The sequence below is a fragment of the Cydia splendana genome, chromosome 3 (assembly GCF_910591565.1).
Source record: "Cydia splendana chromosome 3, ilCydSple1.2, whole genome shotgun sequence".
NCBI classification, from domain to species: domain Eukaryota; kingdom Metazoa; phylum Arthropoda; class Insecta; order Lepidoptera; family Tortricidae; genus Cydia; species Cydia splendana.
In genome coordinates this window covers 23,705,292-23,722,312 of record NC_085962.1, presented here as the reverse complement: position 1 = coordinate 23,722,312, position 17,021 = coordinate 23,705,292, and the positions used below count along the sequence as shown (strand labels likewise).

The following is a 17,021-nucleotide window of genomic DNA, read 5'->3' as shown; positions in this document are numbered from 1 at the left end:
TAGAGAAACAAAGTTTGGGAATCCCTCACGGTTACCTGCGGGCTCAGCACGGTTCCATTTTTATCGACTATCACTATGACGTCCCTTTCGCACTTACATACTTGTTAGAACGTGACAGGCATGGTGACAAGGGATAAAAACGCGACCGTGCTAAGCCGCCTGGTTGCTGACTACCGAATCTAGTCTTAGTAATTAAAATAATTAAAATAATAATTTGCTCTAAATCACACTTGACACTACATACATTACATGCTAACCACACTCACACTTCTACATCACAACTATGTGCACACATTTTAAATTGTCATTAGTTAAGTTATTTATTGGTAATTTGGTAAGTAAAATCTTTTCATTATTTCATATTTTTCACTGATTTTATTGGCGTGATCTGGTTCTGGCAGAATATCAGTGCCTCTCCCATAATAGGGTGAAGCGCAAGGACCGGAAAACCCCTCTTTACGGTTAATCCTATCCATTCGGTAACCCAATCGATTCGGTTACCGTATCATTCGGTAACCCTATCATACTGTTACCTGATTGTAATGGTAAGCTTATTGAAACGGTAACCTTAACCTTTAACCGAGTTAATTCAAAACCCCATCGCGATAGGGTTTTTGTTAGGGGTTTTTAACAGGTTTTTATTCGGTTATGGTAACCTTTATTATCGGTTGCTTATACGTTTGCAACATCCGTATTTAGTGATGTGCCGTCAGTAGAATACTAAAAAAAATAGTTGTTTTATTAATTGTTAACTTTCTTAATTTTGTTTTTTTTACTTTTTTGTTTATTTATTTACTATAATTCATTTATTTCATTAATGTTATTTATTTTATTAATAATATTTATTTTATAAATGTTATTTATTTTATCAATGATATTCATTTTATTAATGTAATTTATTTTATTAATAATATTCATTTTATTAATGTTATTTATATGATTAATATTATTTATTTATTTTGATTATTTTGTTTATTGTATTTATTGTGTTTATTTCGTTCATTTCATTCATTTCATGTATTGTTTAGTATGTGGTTTCAGTTATTCATACTGCGACCTGCGACTTTCTGCATTATATTCAATTAGAATGTTATTCTGAATTAAGTTAACTTTTGTAGTACAATGTATATAATTTGTAAAATAAATTTCACTCCTCTTTTCAATGGTCGGATTGATTTGAATTTTTTTTAGCGTAAAAGTTGTGATTGTGATAGATAGGTAGGTACATTTTTTTTAGGAGCTTTCGAAACGGTGATGATAATTTGATAATGAAGCTACATAAAAAGTAAACTGCGAAATTATAATTATGATGGTTCAATGTATATTCCTTTGCCAATTAAGTATGTATTTTGTTTATTATTCTTATCAGCCTTGAGGTCTTACGTATGCTATCTCTTTCACACATACGGAAAGTGAATGAGATAGCAAATTACAGCAGGTAAGAAAAGAGTCCTACGCTTATCACTAGATTTGCAGAAAGTCGCAGATCGCAGCATGAATTATTGTATTGTATTATTTGGCGTGTTTCCACTTGAGACCGTCATTTATTACTCATTGGCAATAACAATAAGATTTAATCGTGGCGTGGTGAATTTTTTGACAGCATTTGATTTGAGACACGTGCGGTAGGCGGTGTGTGAAACGATATTAATACCTATTGATTTCCGTCTAATAATTAATGCAAATTTTAAATATCAGCTGAACTTTTAAAAACACAATGAGTCTCGGTAGTAACTCGGACACTGAAACTACATACTAATGCCTATTCCCATCTGTGCCCGGCGGAGAGAAATAGGAATACACCATATCGAGCTATTCCTTATCATACCTTTAAAAACACCTTTTTTAGGGTTCCGTACCCAAGGGTAAAAACGGGATCCTATTACTAAGACTCGGCTGTCCGTCTGTCTGTCACTAGGCTGTATCTCATGAACCGTGATAGCTAGGCAGTTGACATTTTCACAGATTATGTATTGCTGTTGCTGCTATTACAACAAATACTAAAAACAGAATATTATAAATATATAAGTTGGGCTCCCATACAACAAACGTGATTTTTTTGCTGTTTTTTGCGCAATGGTACAGAACCCTTCCTGCGCTAGTCCTACTCGCACTTGGCCGGTATTTTATTTTTTACATTAAATTAGGCACAGTGAGCCATTGAAGTGTTTCGCTATCCACCATCCGGTCAGATCAGCTGAATTGTACCTGATGATTTAGTTATCACATTAAAAGCAATACGGGTATCGACCAACACAAAGACTATGCGGCAGTAAATTAAAGTAATAAAATTAGGTATAAATTAGACAAGAAACTATTATTATTTACTTCTATCTATACGGCACCCAGACTGCATTTTAATCCAGGAATATTATTAAGAATATAAAATCATGATTACATTTACTTGATTAAGAATGAGATTATTCTTATTAAATTTGTTCACATACGTTTATTATTTCCGATCAAAATTATTGGAATAATTTTGACGGAAATAAAATCAACATGATTTTATTCTTAGGAATTCTTATTCAAATAATGATTTTATTCTTGACTGCCCAACACTGCTTACTAAGTATGTATCTATTTAATTTAATCAAAATTATTTCACCTAGGTACCAATGTTACAGATACTCAATAAATATAATGAATTCTGGTATTAATGAAAGATTTGAAGTATTAAAATAAGGTTATCACTGCTATAGATAATATATATATATTCTGCTCGCTGCATTAAGCAAAACAAGGTAAATTACGACTTTTAGCTGACACAACTCACCGCATCTGAAAACGTTTAAAAGTAGTTGCTTATTATAAAATAAGCCCATAATAACTACCTATTATGTCATTTGTCAACAATGGTTAAATATCTACCACACTACCACAATCCGCTAACGCATGTATCTTTATCACAAAGTGATTTATTTAATCACTCTATCTAAAGATAAACTATACCTACCAGTAAAATTACTAGTTAGGTTAAAATATTTCCTTAAATCAGTCTTTACTCTGTATGTACATACCAAGTTCGAACCCGAAAATAGAAAAATAATATCTAAGTAGCATTAAAAATATAACTAAATAATAGCAGATATTGCTAGGATAGGATGGTGTTTACTTGCAGCAAGCCCTTTTCTAAAAATCCCAAACTAGAATTGCTCCGAAATGAACAAAAACAATAAGAACACACAGGTATAAAGATAAACAAAGGAATGGCCGCGCTGCGGCTGTCGCTCCAAAGTAATACTGTAATCGCTCAATAATGTTTTCAATTTTAGCTTAAGGACTCAAAGTACAATATTGTTTGAATTGACAATAAGCGAAGTTACCGACAAAAAAACATGTTTGTGCTGGAGACTTAATAGACCGCCCATGCCAACCACGGTTATTCAATAATAAGTTCAATTTAAGTGTGCGTAAAGATTACAATCGTTTGAACTGGTTCAAAACCTTATTATGAGGTAACTGAATCGACTGGGTTTTTATTTCGGTTACCGGTAACCGAGGTTAACTCGATCTGATACGGTTACCGAATCAAAGTGTTACCTTATCAGACGGTTACCGTTATGGTAGGGGTTTTTATAACCACTTTTAAAATAACCCTATGAAAAACCCCGGTTAAGGTAACCGGTTCCGGTCCCTGGTGAAGCGTAATACTGAGCCAGAACCATTTTGTTTTGCTGCGACGCACACAACATTCCTTCTGTGTGAATCAATATTTATACGTATATTTATTTCTTATTCTATTTTTGTAAAAATCTGTCTTACTCTTATTTGTGCTTGTATTTTCTGTTTTTTCTAAATATTGATTGTTATTTTTTTGTTCTTTTTTCTTTCATTTTTGTATTTGATTATTCTGTGTGTATTGTGGCAAACAAATAAACAGATTATCTATCTATCTATCTATCTATCTATCAAGATGTAAAAATTTGGTTATCATTTCACATTAAAATGGGGTTTGAAATTTGGTAATCATTGACTATTTTTGGGTTAATAATGATTAGTTTGGTGTCATTTCCTTTAAAAGGATAGTAAAATGTAATAAAATTGGTAATCATTTCACATTAAAATGGTGTTATAATTTTGGTGATCATTCATGATTTTAGGGTGGTAAAATAGATTTTTTTGGTATTAAATTTTACTAAATCTGGTGATCAGTTAAATAGCAGCCTTATAATTTTAACTAACTGCTTTACCAGGTATTTGCACGATATTGTTTGTTGTCATGGGGCTACATCAAAATACATGTGTTCAATCACAGCCAACTGGGTACTATTACGTCTAAACTAAGGACGCTTAGCACGAAGAATTTCCTATATTTTTCGCATGCCCCTATCTCTTTCGCACGTGCGTAATTTGTTGTAATATTGCTGCCCCGCCCAAAGAGAATTAAATCACTACGTTTTAAGAGTCGGCACTTTGGAACAAGCCTTGAACCGAACTATGAACGTACATTGTGCCAACAAACCAAATACAGGCTTAAAGAAGTCGCATCCAGGCCATAATTGTTAAAAAAAAACACACCAAATACATGTCAATACTACCAACACAAAAAAAACAACGCTAGGGCTCGACCCTTCCAGTACCTACTGTTTATCGATATCGATAAATGTGCGATACGTGCTGCTATATTTACTGTACTACGGTAACAGTACATTTTGAGAATCACGTGGATTAATAAAATAAAAAAAAACTTTATACTAACAATTTTATTTTACATGATAAAAATAACATAGTTTATGATTCAAGTAGGCATATTACAATATGCACTTATAAATTCGCGCGCATTCTTTTTTAATCTGGTCCCTTTTTATTGAAAGCACTGGATGGAGAATGATTTCCACAAATGAACTTGTTTCCATTCAGCTTTTGAATACGTAAATAAATACGCCAAATCCTCATTTCCTGTTGGCTTTGCCCATAATCGACATCTGAAATAAAGAGATTAAGTACTTATTGATAAATTGGTCGTACACTATTCGTGTCTTAGGTTACTTAAAAAGACTTTATTCACAAAATATTTTCGTTTTAATCATGGATAGTACACGACTAAAATTAAATCAAACTAATTAAATTAGTAACTGTTAACGAATCAAAGTAAAAAATGAAAATATTGCATAAAAACATCAGTTTACCGACTTGTTCGGATCAAGTGGAAATCTGGCCAAAAATACGTCAGTAGTTGGTCTTCTTACACGCCCACCACAAACTTCAAATTCCCTTAAAGATTTGGCCCCCATTTAAATAACAGCTAAAGTTATTTTACGATACCAGACGGGATGAGCTGAAGGCCCGCCCACCAGCGGCTATTAGGTATAATTACGTCAATGGTGTGCTTTCCTGCCCGTCATGCGCACGGGTCTTCGCAAATAAAATCGGCTACGCGAGCCACATGCGAGCACACGAACGTATACAACAACGGAGCTGAAACAGTCGCCGTGGTCGAAACCGGCCGGGAGAGTATATATATATATATATATATATATATATATAAATAACCACGTATTTCCACGTTCACGACAATTTAAAATGACGTTATTGACGTTTTACTTACTACCGATCATACCAACCCAAAAGAAAAGTAAGTATAATACGTCTATGTTAAAAGCAAGTATGGTATGTGCTACCAAAATTCAACAGCAGTCATTTTAATTCGATAAGATTATTTCTATGCCTCAATGTTGGTAACAAGTACGTTCCTAATTTATCATAGTATGGGGTGTCGATGGGCTGGTCCCGCCCGTGCGAGCGGGACAGGAAACAACAGGCAGGTCAATGTACGAAATTTTTCGTGCTTAGCGTTCTTACTTTAATTTGCCATGACTGTATTAAATAAATGCACTTTCGATGAGTTTTGAACGTTCTAACAAACTTTTGACGATTGCTGTGTACAATCGTCATTAGATATATAGGAGCGGCCAAGGTGTTCACGAATATCTGAACACCGCTTTATTGCCAAGGCGTAGAAGTGCATGTTCAGATATTTTTGAGCACCTAGGCCTTCCCGATATATCTGATGCCGACTGTACCGGCATCGGTTGCTCGCTCGCATTTACTAACACATTTACAACAATGTTGGCACGAGCTAGTCCGTATGTAATATTCAACTTCGGTCGTAGATGAGACGACGTCAGTGTAGGGCAGCAATGGGAGTGATTAAAAAAAATATTTGCAAAAAACTTTATTACTATCTGAATTCGTTAAATGATAATACATATAACAAAATTGTCACTATGCGTTAGTATCTCGATCCTTTTAAAACCGGTTTTTCAGTTAACCGGTTTGCAATCCCTAGAATAGACTTTGATTCCGTTTTCTAATAGCAATGGATCAAATTTGACTGCAAATTTTTCTAGAGGTTAAAACTCTTATTTGGAATAATGTCTTGAATTTTGCGATATAGGTATATGTAAGTAGAAGTAAGTTCGTTCCCTCATCTTTGTTTTGGCAAGAGTTCACTGAGTCCTAAATCCAACGGAGCATACCATAATAAAAAATAAACTTATAATGTGAAGAATGACGCTATTCGCCTGTGGTCATTGTCAAGAATTGCGTTAATTTCTAACGCTACATAAATTCGTTATATGCAACAATAATGTGAAACTTATCGTGTCCGATATGACAAATCCAACACGCGTAGCGTTTGCACCTCGATGTCGTCTGGAACGGTTTTTAATAGCAAAGTATTGAAATAATATGTGGACGCGGAAGCGTCGCATGTCGGGTACGGTGTGTAAGGAAGGGAAGGGGAGTAAGGCCCGGTACTGGTATTGTTGCAGACGTCGGGCGGGCGAGTCGGGGCCGGCGCGCGGCTACAGCGTGTGGGCGGGGTGCGCGGGGGGTGCGGGAGGGGAGGACGCGCACGCGGAGCTGGAGGCGGGCGCGCCGGGGGAGCGGCTCCCGCACCGCGCCGCCTACTACCGCGCCTTCCCCGCGCGCCTCGACCCCGCCGCGCTCGCGCCGCCGCCCCACAGCGACCGCAGGTGCGAGTGCGCGTCGCCGCCCTAGGACCATCCACCTCCACCAGAGAGAATCGATGCTTTACCGTTACTCCGACCGAACTGTACTTACTGTGCTCCGTTTCGACTACATAAACACGGCGTTTTTGGGTTTCTTTGTGTTGAGCGTTAGAGGCGAAGCCGTCAATGTTGCACTCCGGTGACCGTTGCGATCCATTTCAAAAATGAAAACTGTTGGGACTCATGCGCCCCTAGCGGCTCGGCCGCGCGTTTACCGTCCCTACTTTATAGACTAAATATAAGTGAATCGATTGTTCTCGCTCGCTCGAAGTGTATGAGCGACATGTCCAAGAAAATGTTAACAGCGGGCAAACCCGATGCTTCGTGACGAAAGGTTTTTTTATGATTAGAATTCACAGTCGTAACATCTTGAGTGTTTCATGAAATGTTCTTCATCACACTTGCGAGGGAATAAACTCATATTGAAAACGTTATGATATTGATCCACAATTTTGTAAATTTTTCACGTAAGGTTAAAAAGGCAAAGATCCGATTCTTAATAGAACCACGATTGAAAGTTATTCAATGAGTTTAATTTTATACCAAAATTAACACTTACATGACTAATACAAGACTTATAATAAAAAACCTTCCCTAAGAGAAACGATTATTTCCTATATGCCTGTCGAAAATCGTCCTTTGCAAGCAAGTGTGATGAGAAGAAAACTATTCACATTTAACTATGACTTGACTTTACATGTGATCCGTTATATTATAACGTAGCATATTTTCTATGGTTGGGCAATATTGACGTGCTTTGCCTTGAAACACTTGTTCTGTTCTGGTATTTTCGTTCCAAGCTGAGGGCCTATTCAAGATGACAATGGTACATCGACACACGCCAAACAAAAAGAAAAAATGTATCGGGATGACACATGCTACGTAATACGACTATTCCCATACATTATTTATGTTGCGATTGGCGTTTCCTATCAACGATTGTCATCTAGACTAGGCTGTCATGCTATTTTCAATCGTGGTTATGGATTGTAAGGGTATTGCCTTCGCATTCTCGCTCGTGGTTCGCCGGGCCATAGCATCGTGTCCACGCCTGCATGCATACCGAAGCACACCGAGATAACAGTAGCTAATTATTATTATTATACAAAATAGGTACTAATTAATTAACTTGAAAAAACTGTACTCTAGTATATCATTTTACGGTTCAACTCACGTGTAATCGTGCCTAAAAGTCACTTCGCGCGACATATATCGCTCGCTTAGTGATTGAATAAGTGAGAGTAAAACCGTAAAATTATATAGTGTTAGTATGTCTAACAAAAAACAACAAATACGATTATTTACCAGTGTCTGGATCTATATTTCGTCGGGTGTGAATACGTTTGCGCCATACTCCACTTACATGGTTTGCAGGAGAGCGAAAAGAAGCAAAAAAATATCTTTTTCGGAAAGTTTTACATTTAGGAAACATTGAACGTATATATCATTTAGGCATATACGTTTACTATTTATAGTACCAAACAAATATTGTGAATACAGTGGTAATCATGAAATAAAAGCATTTTTATTTTTGCCATATCCGTTTTTGATGAGTAAATGTTAAACGTATAATGTATGACATGACACAAAAGTTGTGGATATGTTACACTTTAGTGATAAATTTCTGTTGAGAGAGTGTAATTATTCTATAGTACTAGCGGTTGACCAAAATCAGCTGCAAATGGTGTTAAAGGTATGAAAATCGGCACGATTAATCTTTAGGCCATTTGAATCAATTTGACCCGTAGCACCAAAACAAAAACAAATGGAAAGGAGTTCGTCATCTTTTTTTTTGTATGGGAAAAAAAATTGTTCAGAAACCTATCGTGTGTGGTATTAAATGAAAGGGCATTTTGAGCCAGTTCTAAAAATATATCACATTATTATATTTCCGTCACTTGCATTTAATTAAAATAAAAATAATTTTCAAAACATACCAAGTTTGGGCTCCTCCAGATACGAAACCGTTTAATTATTTTTTGTAAAATATACCTCAAGTAATACCCAATATCCTCATATCTAACCCCAAGAAATTAATTTCGAAAATATTTAGTTTTAGTATTGTTATTTTTTATTACCTACTACAAATTGTGATCTATCAATCTATCAATGAAACGGCCGTTTCAATCAAAAATATATCACATTATTATAATGAAATCCGTTATAATAATGTGATATATTTTTAGAACCGGCTCAAAATGCCCTTTCATTTAATACCACACACGATACGTTTCTGTACAAAAATTTGTTTTTTTTTTCATACAAAAAAAAGATGACGTCATAACTCCTTTCCGTTTGTTTTTTGTTTTTGGTGCTACAGGTCAAATTTATTCAAATGGCCTAAAGATTAATCGTGCCGATTTTCATACCTTTAACACCATTTGCAGCTGATTCCCGAATTTCAGGCTGTACCGCTATCACTACTATAGTAAATTGCGGATATGGCACAACATTTAAACCATTTTCAAAAATGGTTTTTTTTATCAAAAACCGATTAGTGTCAATTATAGCATATTTTTTGGTATTTTAGGAACCATTAAAAAACGATTTGAAAAATGGATATGGCACAAACGTATTCTCAGCCAACGATTTGTTAACATAATAATATTAACCTAGTTCATCTAACGTATTAATCACTGAGCGATATGTTTCTCGAGAATCAAAGTAATGAACTGCTCATTGCTATTGCCGTCAAATAATATATGTTGCTCGTATAGTGACTAAAACTTGAGTTCATCCGGGTTGATATTATTATGTTAGTAGACACTTTAAATAACGAATTTAAATTTAATTACATATATTAATTGTTAACTCGGTGAGCAATTAGGTACTTATACCTACTCATTGATCTCTAGCAGTCTTAAAAAGACTAAGGAGCATTATATAACTCAACCCCAAGGCTCGGATACCGGTTAGTTTTTCAAATAATTACATTTTATATGACCTAAACCTTTTATTTCGATTTAGTTATATAAAACTTTATTTTATCTGTTTTTGAAGGAGTATTATATACCTAAAGGTTTATATTTTTACTGATTAACCGGTTAAAACCGATTAAATTCCGTTAAAATCATTAAACGTTATCGTTGTCCAAATCAGTAGGCAGCTAAGCCTTTAGTTCGGTTCGGAGCTTAACCGGTAGGTATACAGTAAACCGGTTCCGAGCCTTGATCGATCCGCTTTCCTTGGCAGCATGTGATTTCATTGAATTGGATGTTGTGGTTAGTGATTTTTTTTATTAGAATAATTAGCACTACCGTGTAGTGTGTAAATGTAGAAACATTGAATGTTTCCAGAATAAAATGTTTTTTATTAAATCTGTTGAATCTCCTAGATTTTTTTCTTTGTAATTATGTAATAAGTAGACAATTTATTATACTTAATTGCCTCTAAGGTATGTGTATCTATATCCAATTCTTCCATATTATTGTGAAAGTTGAATTTGCTTATATCTATAGTAGAAATGGGTACTGAAAAGTCTTTTTGATAACTGGTCAGCATGTTATCTTGACTTGCATGTGGCTGCTATTTTACTCAAGGCTTCAAGGCAGCTAAATACACTTTATCTTTATTTGATGTGGTGTAAGTTGACTATAAAAGGCAACTATAAATATATATATATCGTATACGTAACACGTCAAGCAGTAGTGAGGATAAACGCGCAAAACTCACCACAGAAGACGCTTACATTATTGATTCGGTCAAATTATGTTTTTTGAAAAACTAATTATAGCCAGCCTTTTATGAATGTAGTATAATACCTTTTGGTATGGTGCTTAACGCACGCTAACGTCCCCTTCCCTCCCCCTGCCGCAACCCCCCCTCATCAAGGTATCATACTACATTCATAAAAGGCTGGCTATAATTTGTTTGTCTTCCCCATACATTAGAACACAACTTAACGGAATCATATTCAGGTTAGTTCGAATTCCAGGTTTCAAATTTTAAATATACAGGTTGGCTAAAAAATAACTGCTTTCCCGTTGCCAGGGAGGTTTTGGGATTATACTGAGCAACTTTTACTATGGGACCAACCCCGAAATCGCGAAAAAAAAATTTGGCTGTTTCATACATTTTGGCTGGTGCATTTTCTATGGGAGGGTAAATTTATTTTTCGCGAGTTGGGGATTGGTTCCATAGTAAAAGTTGCTCAGTATAATCACTGGCAACGGGAATGCAGTTATTTTTTAGCCACCGTGTATAATACATATAAATTATGGAGTTGATAACTTACAACGAGAAAAAAAGCAATGTGTTTTAATAATTTTACTCAATTTATATCTTGTTTTGGGAATTTAAGTTAAACAAATCAAGTGAACTACAGAAGTTGGTATCTATTTCAATCCCTTATTTATGTAATGAGCAATTGGAATTTTTTGATTCCATTATGGCCCTTACTACGCGGCGTAATTTTGTAATAAGTCCGCGTTTGGTAATCGTAGCAAATCAAAATGTACACCGCTGTCTTAGCTGGTTTCAAAAGCTATTTTAATACCACAAAGAGAATTTTGCAGATCAGTTGAATTGTATTTGAATTTATTGAGCCTTTTATCAGTAATATATGTGTATGCTTGTCTGATGTAATGATTGCTGTTATAGTGATCGCAAGTGCATGCAACTGCGACGTATGGCCTGCTCAGTAGGCCTAGCACAGGAGCGGCGCGACAGTATCTCGCCCGCGAGATGGACTACCAGTCGTTTTACGAGATACTGTCGCGCCGCTCCTGTGCTAGGCCTATAGTTAGATATACCCTCAAGCTCAGATTTATACGTATAGTTAATTACTTACTCATTTAATGAATTTATTTTACTACTTACAATGTCGGGTGTTAACCGAATTTAAAATAATAATGCAATTAATGCTTTACGTTTTGATATTATTTGAATTGTAAGGTATTTAAGTTATGCAGTTATTTACACATTTGATTTGTGTGGTGTGATAATTTATTGACATCTATAATACTTATATCCAACGCATGTGTTGTGTAGATATTGTAGTGGGGGCTGTAGCAGCAATGTATAGGGTACAGCCGCCATCAGATATATCGGAACTGCCGAGGTACCCATAAATATCTGATCACACACTCTAACGCCTTAACAATAGAAGCGTGTTCAGATACTTGTAAGCACCTTGGCCGCTCCCTGCCGGCGAATGTACCTTGCATTTATTAAGCGATTACACGGGGCATGTTAGCTCCTTAGCGATACTAACTCGAGCTAATCTTGTTTCCTAACCAACCACGCCGTAAACCACTTCAATATGTACTCTATTTATGCCTATTCATAGATATATTAGATATAACATCAAGAGATATTCAAATTAAAACTTTCTGCTATTACAGCCCTCGCAAGTTTGTTATGTGATTTTATAGTGATGTCTTATCTCATTTATATTTTGTGCAATTACGTTAAATAAACGTATTTCGTTCATTATTGTATTTGCCTATATGCCGCCGTTTACAAATGTTTCTACAGCGTGTTTTTTTTAATACAACTGGCAGGGCTTGGAACCGGTATTAAAAAACCTGTTAATATAGTTCCAAACCTATTCATTAAAAACCGTTTTAACCGGTAATTGATGGAATGCGAACTAAAAAAATTACGTTCTCTTTTCTAACCGGTAAGAAGACGGAATGGAATTTTATGGTTCGCGGGGAACGATATAATACCGGTTACTCTCGTCTTTCGGAGACTCGGTTTAACTTGTTGTCATACGTGAAAAAGACAGCAATAACTTACTCGTTCTATCCATCTTCGATATTTCCAATTTCACCGGTTAATTACGTTTTAAAAGCGAATTGTACGTATCTCAATAGAACAGTTGTTTAACCGGTAACCGCAAACGAAATCCTTTTCCTTCCCGGGTGAATGAAAGAAACCGCTTTAAACAATAAAACGGTTTCTGAGAACCGCAAATTAAAATTATGTTTAGGTAAGAAATTTTTAATTTAGCCTAACAGAGAGCAATAAAATATTGAATTTTTCGAGGGGTTATGTACTGCGTACATAGTCATCAGTTGTGACGTCGCGTCAATAAGTGCGAGTTTTGAATAAAAGCAAATTATGTAATGATATATATTATTGCGTGCTGAATTATTTTATTAAAAAATAATAGTCGTAATTTGTAAAACATGTGAAAGTTAATTCATTAGAGCCTATTATACTACCCTTAGGATATGTGGTCGTATATATCAAAAATACGGGTACCTAATGATTCTCCGATAAACTTTTAGCAGATCATCGATTCGCCGACAACGATTCGCCGAACATCGTTTCGCAGAGTCATTTATTTGTCAATGTAACTTCTGGTCAACTAACGTTACGTAGACTCTTGGTTCACATACCGTTCAGTTTGCTTCTGTGTAAATTCGCAGAACTATTATTGGACGATTTCCATTTGGCAGAGTAATCGTTTCGTTTAAGCAATGTTTAGTCGAATAACGTTTCACATTTTACATATAAGTCATTATTTTCGAAACAAAAGAATGTAATAAAATATTATCATTTTTTAAGTAAATGCGTTAAGTATATGTATATAAAGTTACGAAGAAGTTAGCGAATATGTAGTGTCAAACTCGTGGTAAGGCTACAGTTGCACTTCATGAAATTGGTGGATTTCAGGAGGAAATGCTTGAGTTACTTTAGAAAATACCAAAATCATAATAATGCCTTTAAAAATTTAGGGGTTCCGTCAATTCCTCATGGATTACAACATCAGATCAGAACCAAAATTATTATGGGAATACCTCGCAGGTAACTTTTTTTTAAACAAAAAAAGAATAACTCAAATCGGATCAATTCGCAACTATTATTTTCTCATAATTTCATTTCTGGCAACAGTTTGTTTTCGTGGGGTCGCAGTTCTAACCTAACCTAACCCACTTTTCTGGCAACAGTTTGTTTTCGTGGGGTCGCAGTTCTAACCTAACCTAACCCACTTTTCAGGCAACAGTTTGTTTTCATGGGGTCGCAGTTCTAACCTAACCTAACCCACTTTTCAGGCAACAGTTTGTTTTCGTGGGGTCGCAGTTCTAACCTAACCTAACCCACTTTTCAGGCAACAGTTTGTTTTCGTGGGGTCGCAGTTGTTCTAACCTAACCTAACCCACTTTTCTGGCAACAGTTCGTTTTCTTGGGGGTCGCAGTTCTAACCTAACCTAACCCACTTTTCAGACAACAGTTCGTTTTCTTGGGGGACGCAGTTTTAACCTAACCTAACCCACTTTTCTGTTTCAGTTTTTTTTCGTTTGTTTTGTGAGCTAAAAATATGTATACATCCAAAATGCCAATAATATGTTCCCACCCAAAGTTACAATACAATAATAATGTTTTTTTTTTACGAATTATAAACGTAGACAGAGCTTTTAGTTACGGCTCTGCGTTAATGAGTCAGTCAGCTACATATTTGGGTGTTATATGCATTGTTAAATATAAATTAGACTTGGATTTTATACAATCTGACGCTTTCTTTAATTTTAACATTCGTCGAAAAACATTCTGCCAAATGTAGCTTATGACAGATGGGTTTTAGGTCATACAAGTTATACCATATAGAAAGAATCTAAATACGTTTTCTTCGGTGTAAATATTCGCCTAAATCCTATTATGCTAAACAAATTATGAAAATCACATTTCGGACATTTAAACAAATGCAAAATAAAATTATTCGTATCAAAATTCGGCCATGATAGTAGTAGTCTATTTAAGATTCGGACTTGGAAACATTCGGGCTATTGCATATTATACAAACTGAAGCTTTCTGCAAATTTAACATTCGTCTTAAAATATTTCTGCCAAATAGGTTATGCCAGATGCGTTTCGGGTCACGGAAGTTATGCCAAATAGACGGAACCCGATCGCGTATTAGATTCGTGAATGTTACATATTTGGCATGACTTATTTTTAAAAAGAGTTTTTCAATTAAAAGACACGTCAAGATTGTTTACCTTTTTTCTAATGCTAAAAAAACGTACATTCAATATTAATGCCAAATGAACATTCGACCTATTGTGTTTCCACCAATGGTTTCTCGGGTAATTATGACAGTTACTAAATGATTATTCTACGAATAGTAAATATGCGTATCAATGTTCTGCTTATTGACTACTCTCGCAAACGACTATTATGCGTAACGAGATTCAGCGAATCGGTACTCTGCCAAACAACCCGTCTGCGAATCGTTGTCGGCGAAACAAAAATCGGCGTATTTTTTTTCGGAATATCAATAGGGCACCCAAAAATACACGCTGTATTTTATTATTTTGGCAGGTAGGGCGTAATATGCGTTTATCGTTATCGATAAAATACTAGTCGCTCTCAGACATGATGAGCGAATGACAAATGCTTTATCCACTGCGATAAACGTGAACATAATAATTTCTTGAATTCCTCAGAAATTAGCTTTAAGCTAAGTTTATAATATTAACAAATCTATAAAGCATAACAGTATAGGTTTATCTGTTTACAGATTTCGACATTTATGTACATAACTTGTAATATGAAATAAATTTTGTTGAAATATTTTTTTGTGTATTTTAGTATTTCATGTACCTTTTCCTTAGTAGTGGATGTCATAGACTAGTACTGCAAAATCACAGCAAATTGCTTTCTGCTTCATGTGCTTGCTTCGATGTTGATCATTTATAACAAACTTTAAATTTTAAAAGAAATAAATAATCTCATATTCCAGAACCAATAGTTTGAAACGCATAAAGAATGCAAAGTGGCAAGTGAAGGATTGCGCGCCAGAAATGTTGCTCGCGGACATCGGCAGGAGGCTCTCCACCGAGGTCACGAGCGCCGCTATATCTCAAAACCACAAAGCTTTCGTCGATAAACTTTTAAAGGTACGAATTTCATATGATAATTAATAATCGATTGGTCGCTTCTCGAAAGTGATATCGCCTCGCTTAAAATGTATCCGTGTAAATTGTCTATAATATGTATACGTATATCCGTTAGACGATCCCTTAGCCACATTCTATATTTGACGAATCAAAATTGCATTTGCCTTGGGAAGTTATAATTTTATATACCCCTCGCGTCGAATGATGGTCCTTATGACAGTTCATTTTTATACAGAATAGCTGTCACGTAAAATATTTATAGTCACTTTTTAGAAAAATACGGTAAAAACATGTGTTTTATATTGAATCCAACCAAAAGAGACTTGAAAGAACTGTCATAGGGACATTAGGGACCATCATTGGACGCAAGACGTATTTGTGGATGGTTAGAAGCGATGTTATAAAAATCAACATTAGCCTTATCCTAAAATGCTCCTTCTAAACAGGAATGCAAAAGCAAGACAAAGCGTATGTTAGTAGAGAAAATGGGCACGGAAGAGACCGACCTAGGTCTCGGCAGTGAAGTGTCCATCACGGGCGTGGAAGAGAGCACGATGATCTCGTCGCTCTGCGACCTGCTGGAGCGGCTGTGGTCGCACGGCGTCCAGCACAAGATGGGCAAGTCTGCGCTGTGGATGCACCTCACCAACTACCAGGAGTTGGAGCAGTGCAGCAACTCGACGAAGCCTATAGACCCGAACTGTCTTACTCCCGGTATGTTGAATGTCTATTTTATTCTTGCTCTTTTACAGTCAAGTTTTTCTTGTACAGTCAGTATATAGCGGAAGAAACAACGCGCCAAAAGTATCTGCCACTTTAGGATACTTTTCCAAATAGAGATAAATTTCTACAGTAAGCGTTCAAGGGTACCTGTCTATTACAGTCTAAATGTCAATATAATAGAGTTATATGTATCTCTTTTTTTGTTAAGCTGTTAGATATAGTTTGAATAATCTCAGTTGAATTTTTCGAGTTCGGGTGCTAATCCGTTAAACAAAAGCCTTTGTTTCTTTTAAGAGCGCTCTACAGCACGTGCCAAAGCAACCATGTCGTTTAAAAAGCAACTATCGTGATAGTATTAAGGTTCAAATTCATAAGACAGCTTGTTCAGAGAACAATTAGGGTGGTCTTGTTTTTAGAGATAGCAAAAACGTGTTAT

The 17,021-nt window shown here is 35.6% G+C and overlaps 1 protein-coding gene across 1 annotated transcript in view; it reads left to right on the top strand.

Annotated features, from left to right (window-relative positions):
- Nucleotides 1-17,021, top strand: part of LOC134789374 (DENN domain-containing protein 5B) — a 67,923-nt gene that overhangs the window by 32,257 nt on the left and 18,645 nt on the right. Inside the window, exons 13-15 of the mRNA XM_063760005.1 lie at nucleotides 6,777-6,980; nucleotides 15,706-15,862; nucleotides 16,309-16,576. Of these exons, the coding sequence (XP_063616075.1) occupies nucleotides 6,777-6,980; nucleotides 15,706-15,862; nucleotides 16,309-16,576 (629 nt within the window). The remainder of the gene's footprint in view (nucleotides 1-6,776; nucleotides 6,981-15,705; nucleotides 15,863-16,308; nucleotides 16,577-17,021) is intronic.